Source organism: Trachurus trachurus, assembly GCF_905171665.1.
Source record: "Trachurus trachurus genome assembly, chromosome: 17".
NCBI lineage: Eukaryota > Metazoa > Chordata > Actinopteri > Carangiformes > Carangidae > Trachurus > Trachurus trachurus.
In genome coordinates, this window is record NC_139900.1 from 27393741 (window position 1) to 27418595 (window position 24855).

General features: G+C 41.7%; 1 protein-coding gene across 3 annotated transcripts in view; it reads right to left on the reverse strand.

Moving 5' to 3' along the window:
- The window catches only part of sugt1 (SGT1 homolog, MIS12 kinetochore complex assembly cochaperone), a 33575-nt gene that overhangs the window by 3296 nt on the left and 5424 nt on the right, over nt 1–24855 (reverse strand). For 2 of the 3 annotated variants that reach the window (XM_083992288.1, XM_083992290.1), the window contains exons 6-12: nt 18252–18305; nt 15397–15425; nt 15166–15191; nt 14752–14848; nt 12112–12219; nt 1429–1519; nt 425–597 (exon numbers count right to left, since the gene is read on the reverse strand). In XM_083992288.1, the coding sequence (XP_083848414.1) occupies nt 425–597; nt 1429–1519; nt 12112–12219; nt 14752–14848; nt 15166–15191; nt 15397–15425; nt 18252–18305 (578 nt within the window). The remainder of the gene's footprint in view (nt 1–424; nt 598–1428; nt 1520–12111; nt 12220–14751; nt 14849–15165; nt 15192–15396; nt 15426–18251; nt 18306–24855) is intronic. The other variant, XM_083992289.1, reaches the window with a different exon arrangement.

Consider the following 24855-nt stretch of genomic DNA (forward strand, 5'->3'; position numbering starts at 1 on the left):
CTCAAAACAGCCCTGTTCAAACAGCTGCTTTCAGAGCCTGTCCCTTTAAATGCAAATGAAACACTGCTTGCCCCGCCCCTTCCCAGGTAGGAATGATATTATGCAAATTCGAGTCCTAGTTATCACTGGAAGACAATTGAGGGAATAGCTTGTAAAACCACATGGATTTCAACCTAGGGAGCCTGAACATTACAGACCTTTTTGTCAATTCTCACATTTTGGGGTCCAGAAGGCAAATCTATGTTAAAGAGCCTTCAAAAAGTGATATTACCATAATATGTCCCCTTTAAACATCAAAACTGCACCGGTCAGTTCCCTCTCTCTGCTTCCTTGTGTGTGAAACAACATCATGTTTTTACTCCGGGTGTGTGTGTGTGTGAATACTGGCGAAAAATGCTGCACGCTGATTAAAGCTGAAACTTACAAAGGACTTGTTCATGGCCCGCTTGACCTCGTCCGAGCCGTCCGTGTAGATCTGCTGGAAGAGCTTGTTGAGCGCCGCGTCTCCCTCCAGCTTCTCGCTCTTCTCCTCCTCGCCGAGGTCCACCACTATCTTGTCCCACTTGCCGGCGCAGTGGGACGACGACGGGTACTGATCTGATGGGGTGAAGGGGGGGGGGGCGCTGTCAGAGGGATGCGAGAAGCTGCTTGGCAACACATCAAGCAGAGTTCCTCAAAAACAATGCAGGTGTTTGGAAATACCTTGGAATTTGATCATCTAATCACAGCGCGGATTTATTAAGCGGCGGGACTGAATTCATTACCATGGGCGAGATGCTGACGGATCACATTGTGATTTGATTTCTATATTTTCTGGATGCGCTACGCCCACTATAATCCCAACCAGAGATGGAGAGGCAGAGCAGGGAAATGTAATCCAGACCCAGATTTACATAAATACGGCAAACCAGACGCGCTAGTCGACATATTCAGGCCAAGTGTGGACATACAGCAGTGTGATCCAATAAAGTCACACGTCAAACATCATGTTAACATGTAACACTGGCCCCGGCTCTGAGGAGGCAGGGTGGGCTGGAGAGGGAGAGACGGCTGGCTTCCCTCTTAACTTTTACTTCACCTTCTCTATACACACACACACACGTACGCACTGAAAAACACACACGCTTACATAAGTAATTAATCCTGTCAGTAACAGGAACGTGTGGGCTAAAAAAACTGACTCATTTTTTGCTGTCATACCTTTCTCTCTCCCTGCCTACTTTCGCCGTCAGACTAATGAAAGACTCTAGCGGGGCTCGACTGCCCACTCTCATTTTAGTGCTGAAAAGACAAACACAGGCACTCATATTGATCTTTTCAGAGAGAGAGAGAAGTAGAAGATGAGGGAGAAAGGGAGAGATAGAGTGATGAGGAGGATAGTTTGGGGGGAAGGAAGGTAAAAAAAAAAAGCCGGAGCTGTGGACTGACTCGGATTGAAGTGTTTGATGTTGGACTCCTGTCCTTCTCCCTCCAGCTTCTCCCATCTGATGGCATCTGTCTTCATCATCTTGATCTCCACCTGACAGAAGGAGAAGGGGAGGAAAAGAACGAGAGGGAACAAGGGGAGATAACAGAGTTTAACAAAATGGCCTTCTTTCTTTTTTTTGTGTGTGTGTGTGTGTGTTCAGTGCGAGGGACAAAAATAACGCTTCCATTAGAGTGACATCTTAAAAGTACAGGACATCAGATCATTATTATTGAGGCCAGAGAGACTCGTCTGTTCAGAGGCGACGTCGACTCGAGCCTGCGAGATGTGCGTGCGTGTTTATCTCTTGCGCGAGCGTGTGTTGAGTGAGTGAGAGTGTGTGTGTGTGTGTGTGTGTGAGAGAGAGAGAGACATCAGGGATATGCGGGGGCACAGCTCAATCTCAAACCTCACTGACAGACATACTGCACTAACGAGATGCCTGTCAGCCAGAGGGCCAGTGTGAGAGACGGAGCAGGGAGGAGGAGAGGGAGAGAGATGGGGGGTGGGGAGGTGGGGGGGGGGGATCCTAATTCCACACAGCAGCATCTGATCCAAATCATTACAGTGGGAGAATATGGGAGAGCAGGAAAACAATGAGCGGAAGACGGACACGGACACACTTTTTTTTAACGCTGAGCGGCGTTGACAGGGTCATAGCAGCGAGACACGCGAGGCTGCGGCGCGATGTGATCCCCCCACACCACCCTCTGCCACCCCATTAATGGCGTGTGTGTCTCCCTATGTGTGTAAGGTTTGATATGAAAGACAGCACTGGTAATGTTGGTGCAATTAAGGAACATTTCTGCTCTGCTGGGCGATGTGATGATTCATTTATGAGGGAGCCAGGAAAACGAAGAAGAGGGAACCAGGTTAGAGGCGGCGGGCGGAGCGGAGTGGAGGGGAGAAGCCTGACTGGCAGCGAGTGAGCGGAGAGAGAGAGGCAGATTGAGGAGGAACAAGACAGCGTGATGGGATGTGCTGCCTTTTCCCTCTGCGAGGTGATGAGCTGGTGCGAGTGGCAGCGGACTGATAGATCACTTTGGTGTGTGTCAGCGCTTTTCCCCGGCCCCCACAAAAGGCGGCCCCATCGCGCACGGCCGAGCATCTGTGCAGTGTCCGAAATTCACTTTTTTTGGGGGGCCTCACCTGCACAAAAAGGAGCTGAGGAGCTAAAAAAAGATCTCTCTCTGCGGAGACTAGAGTACAGGTTATACCGTCCGAAATTATTCATATTCATCCTTCAAGACCAGAACAGGAACGTCACCATTACTACCCACTTTCCCAGAGCCAGTTTTTTTCTGCACAGAGTCAGGATGAGAGTTAATTAAATATTTGGCTCGCTTAATTATGAAAGGGAGGTTCATGTTTTGACATGAGCCGCAACAGACCTCTTAGCACGAGCGCAACAGGAACGGGTACACCATGTCTTTCATCCTGCTCGACTCGCATACTTGAATACACGAGGGGCCGGCGCCTCAGCAAGAAGAAGTGCTGATCAGATGTTCGAACGGCTTCACAAACTCCTCTAACCTCTCTGACGTCAGCGTCGAGCTGCCGAATCCCGCAGTTTCACACGCACTTCTATCTCGAGCTCGTCTTGTCCTTTCTTCACACAACTATTTCTGTCAGTTTTTTTTTTTTTTTTTTGTGTATGTGAATACCACCAAAACACTTTTGAGTCTCCTTCAGTGTGAAAATATGCTCTTTGAAACAGCGAATTATGTCTCACTCGTCTTTATGACGACTGGCATTTCAACCTTCTTTCAAAAACGCGGCTGTTTGGAACAGTTATAAACACTTTTGCCTTTCAATGAGGTCGGAGATTCTTTTGTGCAACTAGGCGCTTTCAGGCACAAACCAGGCACTTACAAAACTGATAATAAAAAAAATAAACCCTGTAATGAAAAAGGAGTTTAGTTTTGAAGCAACTAAACTGCTACTGACAGCAGAGCTACAAAGGCGGGTCATATTAGTCAACCGCTGTAGAGCTGAAGTGGAACAAGTTATTTTGAGTCACTGGGATCCTGGAGGTAAAGGTTACCTCCAGTTCCTCTTCTGCAGAGACTGCCAGATCACCTCAAAAGAACCAAAGTGGCTGAATCATCAATACAAATAATGGGCAGATGCGTTACAAAACATGGCTGAAAGCAAGGGAAGTTTCTGAGGCTGAAATTAGAGATACTTTGGTATAAGCTGCTGAAAACACAGAGCTTGGTGAGGTGTAGGCTACACCTGAAGGCGGCAGCAGAAAATACAATAGCCCCGATACAGAGCAAAACCACTAAATATGTGGATCTGTAATGAAAAGCAAAAGCTAAATGCCTGAGTTCACTAAAATGAAAGAACGGAAATTCACTACAACTGCAGTTCAGTCGCATTTTGGTGCGTTAAACTGATGAAAACATTAAAGGTCCAGTGTGTAATATTTGTCAAGATTTATTGGCAAAATCTGAATAAACTACCAATTAGTATATTTGTAAGTAAGTGTATAATCGCTATGAAATAAAATTTGTTTGGTTTTCATAGCCTTATAATTCCTCTTTTTATATATATATATATATATATATATATATATATATATATACATATAGCAAGGGTCTTGCTTAGAGAGTGTCGCCATCTTGCACCGCCATGTTTGGACGGAATGGAAAATCCAGCCAACCAGAGAGCACGTTTCAAGAGTTTCATGTTCATAAATAAATAATATAATTATTTAATAGATCAATAATAGAGCCTGAAGAAGCCACAAGCGAAATGCGTTGCTCTGAAATAAACTAAAGATCCTCATAACCCAGTCTAGTGTGCGGTATGTTCCCACTATTTGTGTTTTTTTCTAACTAGATAAATAATACAATCAGAATGCTAGATGTCACTGTTTTCCCTCATTTTACACACTGGACCTTTAAATAGCTCAAATCAGTTCACTTTTGGATTTTGGGTCAATTGATGATAAATTTGGAAACTACGAGTACTACTGCAGAGTAAAGACAAACTAATTAACCCAGTCTAATAATATAGTTTACCATGGCAACTGCTGTGCAACGCTGATGTAGTGTATAGGGCTCGAAGTCAAACTGATCCACAGAAAACAGACGACTAGTTTAGTAACTGACAGATGGTGTTGACTACATGACAGACACCAAACAGACTCTGTTTCACCTGCTCAGTGGGAGAATGTGATGGTTTTATTATTACATGTCAAAATAAAGTGATAATCTTTGTTTTTTGGACTATTTGTATCTTTTCACTGATGAATGATGAATGATGAATATAATAAATAAAAATTGGTTAGTGGCTGGTTGCAGTGTTTGTGTAAGATCATAACTGACTGTGGTCAGACAGCCAACAGACTTATTCTATCAAAAACTTATCAGACCAAACACTAAATTCTTCACCGTCTGATCCCAAGTTTTGGACTGAATCTAGTGTTCGAGGTTTGCTACAGCTGTGATGAGCACATCTGATTGGTTTCTTCTCCATGGCAACAGGGGCGCTGAGACTGATGGGTACCACAGATTGATGTATGAAAAAAAACATGTTTTCTCAGAAACAAAATAAACACTGATGCCATAACGTGCAGATGTGCTACTGTTGAACTATCCACAACACAGTGTTTCTATGGTGATCCACCACACCCCGCTGATCAGCTGTCAGGGTGGCTCCTCGGTGTCGGAGCAGTTCATGTTCATGTTTGATTAACTGATTTCACTCCGTTAGTGAGACAGTCTGCTTATTAAATCATGTTCAGGTTTTTTCAGATACACCTGAAATGTGGTTGCAGGTTTTTTGAACTCTGTCAGGGGTCTCACGCTTTGAAAACTTCAGTCGGTACCAAAATGTTGATTTTCCCAGAGACGAGTCTACTGGTTGACAAATAATGCTAATTGAAGTTCAGCCTAATATGCTGTTCACCCAGTGGCTGTAATCTTGATGAAGTTAGGTTAGATATGAAATCTTTTTTTTTTATTAGATTATGTGTTTAGATGTTTTGGTTACCCCTGTGAACACACTTTGATGTTCTCATATTGACTCTGAAACAGTCCTAGTCCAGTTATCCATCTGGCGGAGTAGCTCAAGTTTTAGGTTTTAATGAGGCTCATAACAAGGCTGCAAATCACAGGCCTGTCACGCTGCTTTACTGGACTTGTCCACCATCAATGGGAAGTTTATGGCTGAAGACAAAGTCTGAGGACAGGAGAGAACCAAACAGCGCCGAGTCGGACCAGGCAAATGAAATGTAACCATCTTAATATTCCAGCCAGTGCTGCAGGTGCCATTTATCGTCTTGAACGTTTTTTTTTTTTGTTTTTTTTTGTGTGTGGTGCGAGGTGCAGCAGAGCTGGAGCCACGGCGAGTCAAAGTGTGCGCGCTTGTGTGCGTGCTCCTGGGCCATACAACATTAATCTGCTGCCACATCTGTGTTTCCTGGCTTTTAAGGGAGATGGCAGGCCAGGCGCCATGTGTGTGTGTGTGTGTGTGTCTCTCTGTGTGCGATTCTATGTGTGTGACAGGCGAGGCGATGGCTCGTAAAGGGATGTGACAGCAGAGCCACATACAGGGGCCACCACCCACAGGACCCCAGGGGCCGGACCGTACACACACACGCATGTGGGCACATGCTATTTACAGAGGGGCACTGGGGTCCCGTGTCGCTTGTCACATGCGTTTGTAGCCATCACCCCCCCCCCCCCCCCCCCACGACTCCTCACCCAGCGTCTTCTCCCCTCTTTCTCCAAGATCCCCGCGGATTTCAAAACAAACTCATCTAAAAAGACGCATAAATGAAATAAATATAAACATTCTTAGACATTGACAGGCATGCAAATTAAAGAGGGGAGACGCCACTTTAGCTATTTGCCCAAAAGAGATGAGTTTGGAGCTGAATGAACGAAGCGAGTGCGGATTGGAAATTGCGTCTAGTGTGTTAGCTCGCTCGCACGCGCCCGTGTGTGTGTGTGTGTGTGTGTGCGTGTCAGCCGTCTGTTCTGATCAAACACACTGGTGTGTAATTGGCTCCCTGTTGTCGCGGTGACCCCTGCGGTTGGAATGTCTGTCGTGGTGGAGGACAGGAGGAGGTCGCACTGAAGATAATGTGCTACAGACGACACTGACGCACACACACATGCACAGCAAATATGTTGTGTAGATGGCACAAGTGTGTTGAAAGATTACTGTTCAGCCTCTGTATTTGTTTGTGAGTGTGTGTGTGTGTGTGAGTGTGTGAGTGTGCGCGCTCATGCCCGGCTTAGCCTTCCCCTGCTAAGTTGTCTTTAAAGACAGCGAGGAGATGAAGCGTAAACATTGTGGAGCGAAGAGTGCAGGGCAGGCTATTACAGAGACAGACAGACACACATTGGTCGGGAATCAACAGCTCCGAGGGCAATGCATTTTTTTTTTTTTTTTAAGCGTTCATTAGGGATGCATGCCAATCTGGAGGAACTTGATTTGCTGATGCCGTTGTTCATTTGAATGTTTTTTTTCCCCCCAGTGTCTCCTTGGCTCCAGAAAAATGAAACGGCTCCAAAAAAGATTCAAATGAGACTCAAGCAAATGGAGAAAAAGCTGCTGCTCACTTTGTCATGAATCAGTCACATTGTTGTGCACGTGGAGCAACGTCACCTGTAGTTTATTGAGAGTTGAGGAGATTTTATGCGTTTTATTTGGAAGTGCTGAACGCTGTAATTACTGATAAGAACTCATGAGCTTGGTGGTGTGTGTGTGTGTTCTTGTACTTACTACGTTGTGAGGACCAGAAAGAGTTTTTAACCAACAGGGTGAGGACATTTTTGGGAAGTGAGGACATTTTGGCCGGTCCTCACTTTTTCCAAGGGCTGTTTGAGGGTTAAGACTTTAGGTTATAATTAGGTTTATATTAGGTTAAGAGTAATGGTTAAGGTTAGGGTAAGGGGCTAGGGAATACATTATGTCAATGAGTGTCCTCACAAAGATAGCATTACAAGGATGTGTGTGTGTGTGTGTGTGTGGGGTCCATGTGTACCCGAGGAGCCCAGTGGACCAGGGAACAGTCAGGGCTTTGTGGGAGAGGAGGAGGGTTGAACGCTCTCTCTCGTTATCCTAGAGGTGTGTGTGTGTATGTGTGTTTTATGAGTGCAAGACAGAAGGTAGGTGTGTGTGTGTGTGTTTGTGAGGGGGCACAGAGAGACCGACAAACTAAACACAAAGAAGGTAAGTGAGGAAGAAAGACAAAACAAACAGTGGCTGTAGAGATGAGAGGGAGGCTGAGACCGTCCTCAGCTGTGGTCTCTCTAAGACTGAGCCCTTGTTTAAGCTGCAACCCACGTGCACCTCTGGTATGCAGTGTCTGCTGTTGCCATGGAAAAGTGAGAAAGTAAGAGAGTGTTTTTTTTTTGAGAGGGGGCAGTTTCTGTGCAGGTCAGCTTCTCTTCAGCAAAGTGTGGCAAGTGGACATAATGCACTATACATATAGACACTAGGTTGTAGAATGAATCCCAACACCTTTTCACTGCTTGTTCATAAATTAGAGAAATGCATCTAATAAAAAAAAAAACATGTTCAATCATTTCTTAGTGTGCTATACTTTTTATGCCTTACTCTAAAATTCATGGCTGTTGTTTCATCAATGTCAAGTTATGTCAAAACACACACACAGGTTTAATTAGATGATTAACTGTGAAATGTACATGTTAACATCAAATTGATTGCTTAGTTAAGTTTCATTATTGTATTTGATATATATACAAAATTAAGAGACCACTTCAAAATGATCAGTTACTATTCATAGCTATGTGTTGGAGTAAAATGAACACTTTTGTTTCATTCTATAACCTACTGACAACATTTCTCCCAAATTGGAAATAAAAATATTGTCATTTAGAGCATTTATTTGCAGAAAATGGCAACAGGTCAAAATAACAAAGATACATTGTATAATGCAAAGAATACATGTTCATATTCATTTTAAAACAACAAAACACTACTTTTTAAACTTAGGAAGCATTTAGAAATCAAAATTGGTGGAATAATCCCAATTTTTATTTGCAGCAGTGTTTTTTTATTTATTTATTTATATAATCTTCCTCATAATTAAATATGATTTGGTTCAGGTGATCAGCTAAGTAGAGAGAGGTGCTTGTGTTGGAGTTCAATAGACACTGGAATCCATGGCTGCCATAGAGAAGCTGATTTATTAAGAACATTTTGGAGTGGCCTCTTTCTTTTTCCCCAGAGCTGTATATATTTTTTATGAATCTAAAGAAGACATTGTCTTTGCACATCTATGGCTGTGTAGCAGAAAAAGCAATAATCCAAAACCAAACAAACAAACAAATCAATCAACTCCCACTCACTGTCAACACTGATGTTGAACCCATCAAATTACTTACTTACATTTTGGTCAAGCAACCTTCATTTGAAGCTTGAAACACGGATTCATGTAATGGTAAAGTGCTGAGAGCTGGGAGTTGATTGTTTCGTTTTTTAATCTTTTTAATTAATCAGTCAAAGTGTCAGATTTGCTTAAGTTTTAGCACCCTTTGGCTGGAGAGGAACTGTGTGTGTCTGTGTCGTCTCAGCAAACATTTACAAGGTGCGTCTCTCGCAGAATGACACGAGCGTTTAAAGAAAGATGACAACAACGGCTAATGAGGGGGACACGTGTTCATGTTCTTAGGACGCGTAATCTTCCCGCAGTCAGTTATGTCAGAAAGATTCTCTGGTGTGACTGAGCGTAATGCAGATGAGATCTACCAGAACCATGAGGAAGGTTGTGGTGTGGAAACAAACACAACTTTACCTTTGTGCTAAGAAATGGCTTCCTGACCCCGGACAGCGAACGGCTTGACCAAAAATCATCAAGAGCTGCACTTGGTTAATTATCGGAAAATAAAAAATCAAATAAACCTAATAAAAAATATGGATATAGTAATACCTGACATGACTCTTATAAAGAAACAGAGTGATAATAGTTCCAGATGAACAGGGCAGGGGGCATGGTGATAAGAACTTGATATTTGCTTTATGATCAGCCCTGACTCGTCTTTATAAATGACATTTATATAATGCACAAGGTATTTATATAATGCATGTGACCGCATTTACCCAGGTATTCTGCTAAGACGCCAGCTGTATCGATACCACATCTGCTCCACTCCTCTCTGCTTGTGTAGGTGGCCTGTTACATTTTGCGCATCTCATTTTCATTTCCCCTAAAGGTCGTCTGTCGCCTTTCAGAACTAAGATAAACAGTCTGAAAAGATTGAGATATAATAGGTTCATGAGTTTCTCCTCACATGGAGTTTTACTTTGGTTAGCGTAAATGGGGAAGATGGAGATCACAACAGTGTTTTGTAGAGTTGAGGAGAAATCCCAAAGGCTAAACTGGATCTGAGGGGGCTGATCCAGGGTCAGTCCGAGACCTGACTGCTGCGTGAGCTACTGCTTTGTTTAAATATACATATACATAGATCAGAGTGTAAATTCAGTAAGACCTGCAGCGCAAAAGCCCTGTTCTTACAGAATCCAACCCTACCCTAAACTAAATAATAAAGGTGCTGATCGCAAAACAAAAACACAGCACTAGTGAATCTGCCCCGACAATCAACAGACCTTGACATCAATAATTGCCACAGTTCGACACCCAGCCCTGAATCCAGTGTTTACCACTTGTGTAAGGAGACACAAAGTGGTTTTATAGACTCAACCTACAATCTAATGAATGGATTTTTTTGTTGAGCTTTTCATAAAAAGGGTTACCGGTATCTCCTGGGATGCTTCTGAAGATGTTCTGTTTGAAAAACTGGAATAATAGTTTCTAAAGATTCAAAGGATGCCAGGGAAGAAAGCAGAGATTTATGTTGTACTGTATTGACAAGGCCAGGCTGATCGATGCCCTAAAAAAAAACAAATCCCTCCCCTCCACTACAATCAAAACAACTCGCACAAAAAAACCTGCCTTTTGATCCGCAGGCTGAGACCTGACAGTGGTCTAAAGCCTGAATCAGCACACACTTAGCCAGCACACTCATTAGCCCACATCCTCTATAATACACACTAATTAGTCAATAGTAAAAAGTGCCCTACCTACTCATTAGGCCCATAATCACCTTAAACAGTGCTGAGGAACTCTCAGCGACTACGGCCCTAATAAATGTGTGTGTACGGTGTGTGTGTAGGAGTGAGGATTTGTGCATATGTGTGAGTCTCCTGTTCGCTGCTCAGATGAACTGCGCTAACGTCTCCACAGGAGCCGGGCTGTATACAGCCAGAGTGGATTTTCTCATTTCTACTCCAGCTACTGGAAGCTTTACCAGCATTAAGGAATTATAGGTGGTGACAGCCTACTTTATACCGCTTTAAATTATTGAAGAGATTACGATGTTAATCTCAGAGAGGTAACCTCAGTAATGATCAGTCTCTATTTCAGGGAGCAGCTTAAACCTGCATCGGCATCTTCTTTCTTCTGCGCCTTTGAAAATGCAATCTGACGTTGGATTACTTTTATTTCTAATGAAGAGACAAAAAAAACAAAACAATCGATCATTCATTAAAATGATAAAAGCCTGAATACACGACGCACACACACCAACATGTCATTCGATGCTCTAGTGAAACTGCAGCTCAGAGAAGTAGAGAAGTGCCTCCATTTCTCCAGTGTGTGACGTTACTACATCATATTTTCTTTATAGCGACATAAAAAACCTTCCCTGACATGTTTAATAGTCGGCTTCTTTATTGTTGAGAGCTACTACGAGGATGACAAGGCTACATGCAAGATCCAATGACTTTTCATTGACTTTCAAAAAACTTAGCTCAAGTGTTTCCATGACCTAAAAAAAATGATGCTTCTTCTTTCTTGTTTGTTTATGTTGTTCAGCTGAGAAAAGACGAAAAGTGATAAACAGATTTATTTTCTACTACAGCTGGGGCCCGCTGCAGAGAAAAACATCTGAGAGCCCACATCTAATGCTGTATGAGTGTATGTGAGAAACAGGTTCTTCATATATTCTGTACAACGACTCGTTCCTTATTATTTCACGGCACGCCCAGTGTTATTATCATGTTATGACCACGCTTGACCTTCAAGGATGCTCCACATGTAGTGTGTTACCTCCTTACACTGATGCCTTGTGAGCATCTTTTGAAGTTGTTTTTATCTAGTGGCTTTTGTCCTTGTGGCTAGAATAACAAATAATTTTACAAAACTCTGCGCTGATTTTTTTTTTTTTTTTTTAAATATGTATATCATATTCTAACTAAGATAAAATTAAATTAAAAAAATCCATTTCAACTGTGACACTTAGGACAAAGGCCAGAATTGTTGTGTCCTGTGTACTCCAACATCAGAGAGCACACATCACAATGCTTTGATGTGTCTTAGTGCACAATGTACCATTTAACACATCTGGTGTTTTATCTGAAAGCGTGCCGGTCTGACACACACTGTTTGTTCCTGCTTCATGAGCGTGTCATCTGCCTGAGTAAAATGTCTTTCAAGCCTGTCAAAAACACGTCAGATTAAAGAAAAGGTGTGCCACGCTGTGAAATATTCATGGCTGTTAATGTCGTTGCAAAATGTTGTGAATTTTAAAACTTCCTATCTGGAGAGGAGAGCGCCCGGCTCTAAAGCATCTGATGAGCATGGCTGAATGGGATGGGTGTGGTACCTTGGTGGTGAGGACCTTGAAGTTGCTCTTCTGGGGGATGATGGGATGCAGGAGGTGGAGGTGGAAGTTGTAGTTCTCCCCTGACGCCAGCCGTATCTCAGCGTCCATCTGAAGACACAGACACCAGGTATTAGTCGTTACGCCTCAGTGTTTGTCACAAGATTCAGTAGTAAGCAGTTAGTTGTAACCAGTGATGGGAATAACGGCGTTATAACAGCGTTCCTAACGGAGCTACACAAAAGAGTCACTGCTTCCCTGTTATAACGCTGCTACTGTTACTGACAACAAAATGCGCCGTTACTTGACTCCAGAAAGTCAAAATAATAATACTCCCATTTAAAGGGATACTTCACCCAAAATCAATAATTCACCAATTTTCTACTCACTGTCATGCCAAGGAAGGGTTCGGGGAACTTTCGGAGTCATTAAAACACTTTAGGAGTTCCAGGGGGGGGTCCGGCTGGCAACAGGTTTTCATATAATGGTGGCGGATAGAGCTCACTTTTGAATCGTCCAAAACACACACTAATGAAGCATTCAAATACCTCCATACTGTGTCCTGAAGCCGCCACATGAAAAAGTTGTTCGGAAAAAATGTATTTGATCTCTGTTTTTAGCCTTGTTGTAGCAGTAGCTCCCAGTGGCTGCGCAAAATGCGCGAGATTTGCTGAGATGTTTTTCCATGTTTACACATCCAATGGTTTACAAAGACGAACGAACATCTCGCAGCAAATCTCGTGCAAGCGCCCAACATCAACAGAGCCACTGGGAGCTACTGCTACAACAAGGATAAAAACAGAGATCTAATTAATTTTTTCCAAACAACTTATTCATGTGACGGCTTCAGGACACTTGGGTCAGTACAGACGAGCAGTATGGAGGTATCTGGATGTTTCATAGTGTGCGTTTTGGACGATTCAAAAGTGAGCACTATCCACCTCCATTATATGAAATTGCCAGCCGGACCCCCCCCTGGAACTCCAAGAGCGTTTTGATGACTCTGAAAGTTCTCCGAACCCTTCCTTGGCATGACGGTGAGAAGATGATTGGAGAATTATTGATTTTGGGTGAAATATCCCTTTAAGTGTACAAATACAGATATTTTTTTTAGTCCATCAACTGGTCAGAAAAACGCCAACCAACCAACTTACTAAAGTGGGGTTAGGGGAGTGAGTCCAAGTAATTTCACATATTTGAGCATTTTATAAAAAAAAGTAACGCAATAGTAACTTTTCCTGGTAATTAGTTACTTCTATAATGTAATAACTCAGTTACTTATGGTGGAAAGTAACGAGTAACTAAGACCAATTTCCTTTTTAAAAGTAACTCACCCAACACTGGTTGTAACATACAAATATGTAAATGAGGGTTTACCACAGGTGTTGTCATGACAATGGAGAAGCTGTTAGATTGGAAATGTAACGAGCCCTGTGCTGCAACTGTGACACCAATCTTTTCGATTTGTTTAACGGCGGTCTTAAGAAAACAGAAAGTTTAGGAGAGAGGAGGGGTGAAGGTGTCAGTATGTCCATGAGAATAATCATCTGATGTGGCTGGTGTGACGGCCAGGAGTCTCCTCATCCTGTCCCCTTCAGCCACACACTGACCACTGATGAGCTCCTAACAGCCTGTCACTCACTGACTGGGTGGGCGTTTAGAGCGACAGGGGGTCGGCTGTGGCCCAGATCCTCACACTATTTACACCCTCATCACTTTCCAACTGTTGGAACCCTGTGTACATGTGGTTTTTTTTGGATCATTGATACCTGATTTCAATCTGTAATGTGAAATTTATCACCTACTACTTCACTAAAAGTGGACTTTTCCTGATTTTGGACTGAATTAATTCACAAAGTAGTTCATCTGGGATAAAAGCTTCGAAAGTTAGCTGAAGTAGCTTTTGGGCATTTCCACAAAGCTATCAAAGCCTTAATATTCATTTCCAGTAGAATTCCTGCTCTGTCTGTAGGTATACAGCTGCTGCGTGCTCAGTCGCCGGGGAAAATAACTGAAACCACTGCCTTTCATCTTTAATTTCTTTTGTATATACTGACCTAGTAAAAAATATATGAACTTATCTGTACTCCACACCACAGACGCAGCTTAACAAGTGACTGTGTGATTCAGAGCGAGTGAACTATTTCTTGTGAAATGGGGTAAACTCAGTTTGTTATTCTATTAGGAAAGACAAAGGCGTTCCCTGGGGTGCCCTGCAGTTACCCCTCTGAGAGAGGGAGAGAGGAGGGGAGAGACAGAGAGGAAAGGAGAAAAAGAGAAAGAAAGAGGGCTGTCCCTGGAGGGCTCTGTGGCTGATCCTAGATCAGTTATGCCTTCTATCTACAGACAATTAGGAGGTTGGAGAAGCAGGGGAGGGTAAATTGTTCTTAGATCTGTACTTTAGGGGCAATGTTAACAAGGCACCACTGGAGGCATAGTTGGGTCCGTGGGGAGTGTGTGTATGTCTGTGTGTGTCTGTGTGTGTGCATGAGACCCATCTAATGGGCCCCCCTGAGGAAACACCCACCAGCTAACCCATCTCTGTTCCCACACACACACACACACACACACACACACACACACACACACACACACACACACACACACACACTTCTCTCTCTGCACTTAAGTGTGAGTTTGTACCTCTTTGTCCATGAATTTGATAGAAACACCATCCTTGGGTACGTTTTTCGCCATGACTGTGACAATGACTTGAGATTCTGTTTGATACCAGTCGTGTCTGTGAGGAACACACACACACACACACACAGAAGTGAGCAAAACGTCAGCTGAATAACACATGACTTACTGTATGAGAGCAGAGCAGTATTCTGACCACTAACCCCCCAAAATCTGACAATAGAGAGACTTCACACAACCCACAAAAACAAAAAAAGGCAGCTCATTAGCACCAACTGTATTTACACACACAGAATGGGGCAGGTTGATGCACTGAGGCTTCATTAAATATTAAACTGGGATAATAAATACACAGCAAAAAAAAAAAAAAAAATGAAACTGACCTAGATGAGGCATGTTCTACATTTACACACTTACTTCACGTGTGGCGCTGCTGGTGTCTGCTGGAGGGGTCGTTCAGCACCACAGACAGGACCACAATTAGAGGGTGACAAAACAAAGAAGGGGAACACAAATGAGTGAAAACATATCAACAAAAGCAGCTCAGTAAAGCTCCCCTCGTCTGTAGCAGGAGCAAACACAAGATTGATTCTGTCGAATGATGGCGAGAGCAACACTGCCCCCAGGTGGCCGAGCACAGAAACTCACCCTGTTGACGCTGCCATTCTGTGGATTATCTGGAGGGAGAAGGGGAAAAAAATCATGTGTGGCAGGTGAACACATTTATTACAGTCCTTAACTGCCTGAACCAAACTCCATTTGTTTCAATATCATATTAAAAGATCATTAAAGGTCCAGTGTGTAAAATTTGTCAAGGTTTATTGGCAAAATCTGAATATACTAACTGAATGCCAACCATTCTCATATATTTTGGTCATATATGAAAATACAATCATTTTGGGAGGGGGTTTTAAGAGCCATGGTTGAAATTTTTGGATATAATATTCCTAATGATCCTCGGTATGTACAGTATATCTAGGACTGATACCAGACGATGTAATAGTTAAAGAAGACATATACCTGTTCAAGATCCTATCACTTGCAGCTAAGAAAGCCATTACAAGGTGTTGGACTGAACCACTGGCTGGACATTGTAGAAGAAATTTGATCAATGGAACAAATGACCTACAGTCTTCGAATCAAAACAGAGCTGTACGCTGTGAGATGGACAAAATGGCGCCGTTATGTGACAAAGTAGTGTTTATCCCCCTTGTGTTTTTGTATTTATGTATCTGTTTTTATTGATTGGAAAAAATAAAGTAAAAAAAAAAAAAAAAATCTGAATATACTACCAATGAATATATTTGAATAAGTGTATAACCTCTATAAAATAAAATCCGTTTGGTTAGCCTTATAGCCTTATAGGCTAATTCTTCTTTTATATATACATATAGCAAGGGTCTCGCTTAGAGACTGTCGCCATCTTGCGATGCCATATTTGTACGGAATGGAAAATCCAGCCAACCAGAGAGCACGTTTGAAGAGTTTCACGTTCATAAATAATATTTAATAGATAAATAATAGGAATGCTCAGAATGCTAGATGTCACCGTTTCCCCCTCATTTTACACACTGGACCTTTAAAACAACCTAACTTTGAAGCTAGAAGACTCTTCTCTATCCACAAGTTTCCGAACGTCATCTATGGTCAAAACCGGAAGCTGGTTTTGCATTTCCGGTGGAATTTCCATGGTTTTCAGTCGTTGTCATAGTTGCGGTAAACGCATGGATCTATTAAAGCAGAAGTAAGCGATCCGGTCGTTTTGGCTAACTTCTTGTCAGCCGATGGAGTTAGCTGTCCCCGCCCTCGTCATGGATCTATTGGTCCTCGTCCCTACGTCACCACATTCAGGCGCATCCCTTGGCTGCACACACAGCCCTTCATGCCGTTCTCTCTCCTCATTGGATAAAGGTTGTAGGATACAAGGAAGTATACAAGACGTTTTCTCCTCGGCTTACAGCAGAGCAGAGTGACTGACAGACCCGTGTTTCAGACCAAACACTCTATGTAAGTGATTGCTGTCAGAAGATATAACTATTTAAGACTTATATTAACACAAATATTCCACTTACTTCTGCTTTAACTCTGGCTTTTAACACGGATGTCAATTTGTGTGATATCCATTGGTAAAAGCTGGTGTGATGATCCATGCGTTTTACAGATTTTCATTGAAAAAAAAAATCCATTAATTTACCGCGACTACCGAAACCATGGAAACGTAAACATAAAATTCCACCGGAAGAGCAAAATCGGCTTACGTTTTTGACGTTTGGAAAAAGGTGGATAGATAACAATAATGATAGCACCTAGATACACCTCCACATAGACACACACACACATACACACACTCTCTCTCTCTCTCTCTCTCTCTGTGCCCTGCCACCAGTTTGTTTACTGGTCCTTCCACGCCCATTATAAGCCCTGTGAGTCCAAGCAAGCCTGATCACCGTTTACCAGCATGCTATCATACATTATTCACTGACTTCATTACACAGCCAGAGAGCACACGGAGGGGAGAGAGAGAGATGAGATGATAGGAGGCGTGTTAATGTTGTCTTAATGAGGTCGCGTTTGAAATGGTGAGGAGCGGGGCTGTTAAGGGGAAAAAGGCTGTGTGACTGCATGTGTGTGTGTCTGTGTCTGTCTATCTCTCGTTGTGCGTTTTGACACTAGCAGGGAGCCACATGTGGTGGAGTAACCAGGTGTCGCCAGTGTGTTGGTTGGTGGTAAACACACTGTCACCAGAAAAAAAAAAAGGAAAAAAAAAAAGGGATGACTGCTCCTGGTGTGAGCATGAGCAAGCGCAAGGAGGGTACTTTCAAGTTTCTGGGGTGGGGGTTGATGTACACCCTAGTGTGCATTTGTCTATGTGTGTGTGTGTGTGTGTGTGTGTGTGTGTGTGTGTGTGTGTGTGTGTGTGTGTGTGTGTGCGTGCGGCGTCTTTGAGAAGCCTTGTGAAGGGGTTGGGTCTCGTCGGGGGCTTTCAAACATCAGTAAAGTTAACTCTGATGAATCACACCGCTCGTGGGAGTACGTGTGCACGCGGGTGTGAAGCATGTTTGTCAAAACTCATGCTCTTGTTTACTTGAGATGATCCAGAGGGCCCAGGCATCAGCAGCAAACAGACACACACCACCCAGACATGGCATGCATCTTTTATTGGACTAAGCAGCTCTGCCTAAACACTCCACCACCAGTGTGGCTTCACGGGTGTGTGCGTGCTTGTTTGTTTGATCAGACTGTGCCGTTTAGCTGGGTGTTTGATAGCGGCAACAGAAAGCAGTATGTAGATGTTTGAGCCGAGCTGGTAATGGATTTGAAAGTCTGAAACTTTTTGAGTAAACCTGGCAGAGGGGAATATTGTGTAACGTGTTTAATAACCTTTGGGGATTGGGAATACATTAAAATAATTACACAAATTACAGTGAAATAAAACGACTAATGAATGTAAAATAAAAAGAACATCCAACTAATACAGATATAGATGAAATTCTGCTACTTACCACTCATCATTTCCTCACACCGCTTTATCCAGATCTCATATGATTTGTCAGAAGCTGTGGAAATCATAAAAAAAAAATAATAATAATGGTAATGTTCCGTCTTGCTTTGATACAAAATAATACAGATTTGGAAAAATACAACATTAATAGAGAATTTAGTGAAAAGATTTAAGAGCTTCAGTGAAGTGCTAATGAAGTCTACGGTGATTTGACTAAGTGCTGGAGAAGGCTGAAGTCATTATTATAATAGGTTTGTTTCCAAAGCTGAAATTACTTGGAAGAAAATGGGCAAACAGGGGAGAGTAAAAATAAGTAAAAGAAGTTTAATACATTATTGGGGTTATATAAGCAGCAGAAGAGATGAAAGGAGAAGAAAAAGAGACTCATTTCTGGTGTTTTTCACCAGCCCATCAATTTGATTTTGACTAGAGATTCGTTGAATAATTATGGCAGGATATGTGGACCACTTGCCCTGGTATTGCTAATACAGTCTGTGGTGAAGAGAGAAAACATAATGACAGCCTGTTTTATAATGAAATAAATAAATAAAAATACATTATACGTCCATTAAACATCAATTCATGCCTTGATGACAGTGATGCTGTTGCCATAACTACAGTGTTTTCTTCCTCATGTTCTGCATCTGTATCAACATGTTGTTATGCATCCATGAGTTGTTGCTTCTCCGTGACATCCAGAACTTACTGAGATTTTGTCACAGTGGGTCTGTTATGAAAACGGTAACGGTGTTTAGATTGGACTACGTGGTTTGACTGGCTCATGTGATCTGGAACAGCACAAATTAATAGTTAGTGGTTTTAAATTCTATTATGTCCTACGGTGAGATCTTCTTGGATGAATCCCTCAAGACAAAACCAAAATGTACAATAGCTCTGTTGTAACACTGTCAGCATGTGACCTGACGTTACTACACTAGAAACAAAGTCATTAACCTATTCAGCCCTGGAAGGATGTGATGCAACAGCTTCAGCTACAAAAAGCCTAAATTAGCCTTTTATATTCATTTTAATAAGGCTGTACTCAACATATGCCTCAGGGTATTTGAAGGATATTTGCTGATTTGCCATTTTTCCTTGTTGCCTTGCTTGTGAGCTTGTACTGTATTTGTATCTGAAAGCCACTGTACTGTGGGTGTGCGTGTTACAGTTTTGTCGAATTTTAGAATGGAAACACTTAAGATTAAGGTTTGTGCCAGTGCATACTATGTTCAGATGTTTTTTCTATAAAGATATAACAAGTTGTATTACACTTACAATGTGCAAAATAGAGCCATGCGGTATTTTCTTAAATTCACACCGACTCTAGCTGTGATGGGAGATATGGGCTGGGAACCCAATGAGGTACGGTGGAGTGTATATATGGTGCGTTTATGGAATAGGATACTAGGATTAAATCGTAACAGGATTGCAAGAAAAATCTTTGAGTAGGACACCGACACTCTGACTAATGGGACATGGGATAGGGACATCTTGCTGAGAGCTGGATATGAAGACCGTTATTATAACAAAGAGAAAGTGGAGATTTTAACATATTAAAAGAAATTGTTTTTCAACAAAGTAAAGATAGATGGGCATAGGATATTTGGGGTAAACCAAAGCTGTGTACTTACTGTGAAATAAAACAGGTATTTGGCCCAGAAAACTACGTTTTGTATAATTTATCTAAAAAGAAAAGATCCCTGTGCTCAATTGAGAGCTGGTATTCTTGGTCTTCATATTGAGACAGGCAGATATGTCGGCACAGCAGAAGACGATAGAATTTGTCATTTATGTGACGTCCAAGAGGTGGAGAATGAAATTCATTTGTGTTCTACTGTCCTTTCTGACTCTATAAGACAAAAAATGTTTAGTAAGGTAGATCCAAATAATGAATTTGTGTGGTTAGTTGATGCTGAGAAGCTAAAACTTCTTTTTCAGTTGAATATATTTGCATTTTCTTTATTTCTTGAAAAGGGTTGGGCAATGAGACGAAGTGCGATATGTAGTTGAATAGTGAAAGTAATCTGAAATTGTTTATCTATGTCACACCTGTGTGGCAGGTAACACCAACAGGAAGGACTGTCTAGTCTTTTTTTCTTGTATTTGTCATTAAATGTGTCTTGTAATCCTATATGGGATGGGCCACAGTGGTGGGATGACACGAAAATAAAAAAATTCATTCATTCATTCATACAATGTAATGTTCAACGCCCTTTTTGCCACTTGGGGTGTTTCAAGTTTGGATAGTTCACCTAAAATTGAAATTCCACTCATTATCTACTCACCCTCAAGTCTATTTTTCAAGCTTGTTTGTAGCGGAAGCTCCTCTTCCCGGTTCGTCAAATTTGGACGAACCAGGGTCTGTCCTCTTCCCAGTTCGTCCAAATTTGACGAACCGGGAAGAGGAGCTTTGAGAAGCTTCAATACAAGACGGACATTACATACGAGCAGCACGGAGGTATTTGGATGTTTTTTGGTGTGTCTTTTTGTTACGAAGACAGTTGGTATCCATTTGAAACCGTTATATGGACATGCAGTGCTACGGCGAGACCCCCTGTAACTCAGAGAAGCCACGGAGGACTCTGAAACTTCTCCCAGCCCTTAGTCCACATGAGGGTGAGTATATAATGAGTGAAATTTCAATTTTGGGTGAACTATCCCTTTAAGACAATGACAGGACAGAACTTCCTGATGTCATGAATTAGCACGGGATCACAGGATATTGTTGTCTTCGCTATTAAACAAATCAGTTTGCGATTGTATCATAAGATTAAGATTTCTTCAGTGTTCTTTGTTCAAGAGATTTGATCAGGAGCCCAATTATCCACAGAAGTCTCATTGTCTCCAAAACAAACGCACTCACTAATTAAATCTGGTAAAAAACACTCAATAAAGCAGTTTCACAATAAAAATCTGTCTTTCTCCAACATTCTGCGGCGGACAATGCAGGTCAGGTGGGACTGTGAGAGGGGCTCTGTGCTCAGCTCACTTTTCTGATTATTGAATGAAGGATGTTAGTCCTTAGTTTGAGAGTTACTGTATACAGTAAGGGCTATAAGGTTATTAAAAAGTGATGGTGAAATATCCAGCAAACAGCGGGTGCTTATGCAAAACTCTGTTAAAGAATAACCACTAGAAGAATAAAAACAAGGAGAGCAGGAGCACAGAGGAGAGACTGGCCTGATGAATGACTGTGATAGATTCAGATTCTTTAACTGGCTCATTGTTATATTCTTATAATGACTCTGAAATTGACCTGAAGCATACTGACAATTGATGAAGCATACTGACAACTGATTTTTTTCTACCCTTGGTGCAAGTGAAACCACCATCACTAACAGTGCATGGTTGAAACAATACGTCCACTTCCATTGTTTATGGAATCACGCAGTCTAAACGAAGTGTGGGAGTAAATGTATGCCAAAGATGTTGAATCTCAACAAAGACAGTTTAACACAGACCTGCCTTAGTTGTGGAGGGAAATTGGATTTAAAACTTAAATGACAAACTGTAAACTCCGTCATGGTGAAGTTGAATATGTCAGAAATAAATAGTAGTCAACATGAAAGTGTATTTGGTAAGACACCATGCGGACCAATTGAGTTCATCCTTCATTTATATCAGAAACACGTACTTACTGACAGTTTTGCCAGTGTCAACTTTAGTATAGTTGTATATTTTAAAATGCATTTAAAGAGATAGTTCAACATTTTGGCAAATTAGCCTATTGCCATAATCTCTATAGTCATAGGAGTAGGTTTATTACCTTTATTTATCGGTGCATGTTGTTTTGAGATCCGCGGGGCAGAGATGCCAGCTGCTCAGTGAACACAATGGAGGTAAATGGTACAGGTCCCCTGTCCCTCATCAAACTCATCAAATACACAGTCCACTCCAAAACACTCTCGTGGGGAAGTTGTGACCTGCACATTCACCACACTATGAAATAACTCGACCCCAACCTTGAAAACAACTCTGTCTCGTAATGTTACATCATTATTTCATAGCTTGGTGAATGCGCAGGTCACAACTTGTCCACAAGAGCGTTTTGGAGTTGTTGGATTGTGTCTAAAAACAACATGCACCAATAATTAAAGGTAACAATAGGAGAATTTTCCAAAATGTTGAACTATCCCTTTAAAATTTTAAGAACTAGAATAAAACATCAAATGTATCGACTATAACAAGGTCACCTGATTGACAAGACAAGAATTATAAATGAATAGTAGTAATAAAACAAAGAAATAGAATGAAGTGTATTATGAAGCCTATGTACAGCCACTTACCACAGTAATAAAGAGAAAGTGAAGTGAGTTTGTTTGCAGCCAGATTGAACCAGTTAGTTTTATTCAATTAGATTAATCTAATTAAAAATGCTGCCACTATTTTACCCGCACAATATGCAGTATATTATGCATATAGAATGTTTTCAGTACCCAACAATACATTTAAAGATATCTACCACACAATCAGAAAGGAATGGACTATCTGTAAGGTACTTGCATAAGGAATAAATACAATCTGTATGAAATCATACCAGTGCTACTAGATTATGAGCACAACGACTAAAGTTTCACACAATCATTATGAGCAGCTACAGATTCACTCCCACTGTGTGATCACTCAGCAACAAATTGCTTTGAATCATCAACTAGTGCATCAACGTTTTAGTCCTGGGGCAAAAAAATCAAGTCAATTTAGAATACCTAAGGGGGAACAAAATAATTTTGAAAATACCGGTACAATTAAAGGGATAGAATGGAATAATATTCTGTCATATTCTGATGCAAACTCTGACTGTCAGGCCCTTTTGTCCACCATCAAACATGTAATGAATACTTTCATGAGGAAAATAACACCCAGCCATAGACAAAAAAACACCCTTCCATGGATAGGAGGTGATTTACTTAAAATGATGAGGGAGCGTGATGCAACATTGAAGGCAGCTATAAAATCAAAACTGACTACTGATAAATTAAAGTTTGTGGGGCTACGAAATAAGGTTACAAGAGAAATAAGGAAAGCAAAGGCCAATTTTTGTGTTAATATTATTGACCAAGCAAACGGCAATTCCAAATTAATCTGGGAGAATATGAATAAACTGACTGGGAAACATAGTGGGGGGAAAAAGTGTCTCGAAATTCTTGTGAAAGGTAATATCACACAAGATGGGACTCAAATTGCAGAAAGCTTTAATTCCTATTTTGTGGAGTCAGTACAGACTCTGCAACAGAGCTTCCCTACCAATCTGAGTACGTTTCCAGTGGATCACAATCAGCCTGTTTTTGAGCTGTGTGATATCACTGAAACAAAGGTGACAACAATTATAAATTCCTTGAAGAACTCAAAAGCTAAGGATGTGTATGGCCTAGACACAATGTTTTTAAAAACTTTCAATGGGTGCTTGTCTGGACCAATATCAACTATTATTAACAGATCCTATAGTGAAGTTGTATTTCCAGAAGCATGGAAGGAAGCTATAATAACCCCTATATACAAGGCAGGTACATTCTCTGAAGTATCAAATTATAGACCAATTAGTATACTTCCTGTCTTGTCGAAAATAGCAGAAAAACATATAGCAGAACAACTGATAAATCACCTTAACACCAGTCCCTTTGGATTGCACCCCATGCAGTTTGGTTTTAGATCAAACCATTCAACGGAGACTAGGGATGCACATTTTGAATTTTTTTTCTGACCGATAACCGACGCTCGTTAACTGATTATTAACCGTTAACCGATAAGATTAAGAATCTTGCGGCGCACGGCCAAATTTTTTTTTTAAATTTTGGTTTCAATTTTTTTTTTTTTTTTTTTGCCGTTAAATACACACGTGCGCCGCGACAGCTGATCAGTGTGCTCTGTCTCAGCTGATCGCGCTCTGGAGGTTAGATCGTCCAATGTAGAACTGTTTTTATACAAAGTGCAGCCAAACACCAGGCTGAAGGAGCAGCAGAGCTCCTGACAGCTCCTCTGTGGAGCTGCAGGCGAACAGGCTGGAGAGCAGCGACGTCCTCTTTTTTTTTTTTTTTTTTTTCTTTTTCCAGCGCCGTTGTTACAGGTGATGCACATCTATGTCCGTGTAGGTTACATTTATTGTCTGATCTTCCTTCATGGGGGCTGCTGCACATACTGTCAGTCCTCCTCTGTAACTTTTTGCTGCGAAATATGACTGAAGGCACGTGAACTCTGCACGTGTCGACACGCCCCCATGAGTTGACGACATAAGGAGCTAATAAAATAAATAAATAACCGATAGTATTAATCGGTCAAAGTTCTTGTTATCGGTTAACGGTTAAACGGTTAATCATGTGCATCCCTAACGGAGACTGCAATATGCTTTCTCTTGGAGAATATTAGATCTAAGCTTGATAAGGGGGGAGTTGTTGCAGCCGCATTTTTAGATCTAAAGAAAGCCTTCGACACTGTGCATCACGGTGTCCTTCTCACTAAGCTTTCTCGGTACAACTTCTCCCCTAATACCATCAGATACATGAAGTCTTATCTTGAAGGTAGAACTCAGAGAGTTAGGGCAAATGGTGAGTTATCCTCTGTCCTTGGTTGTAGTTTTGGTGTCCCCCAAGGTTCCATATTGGGACCAC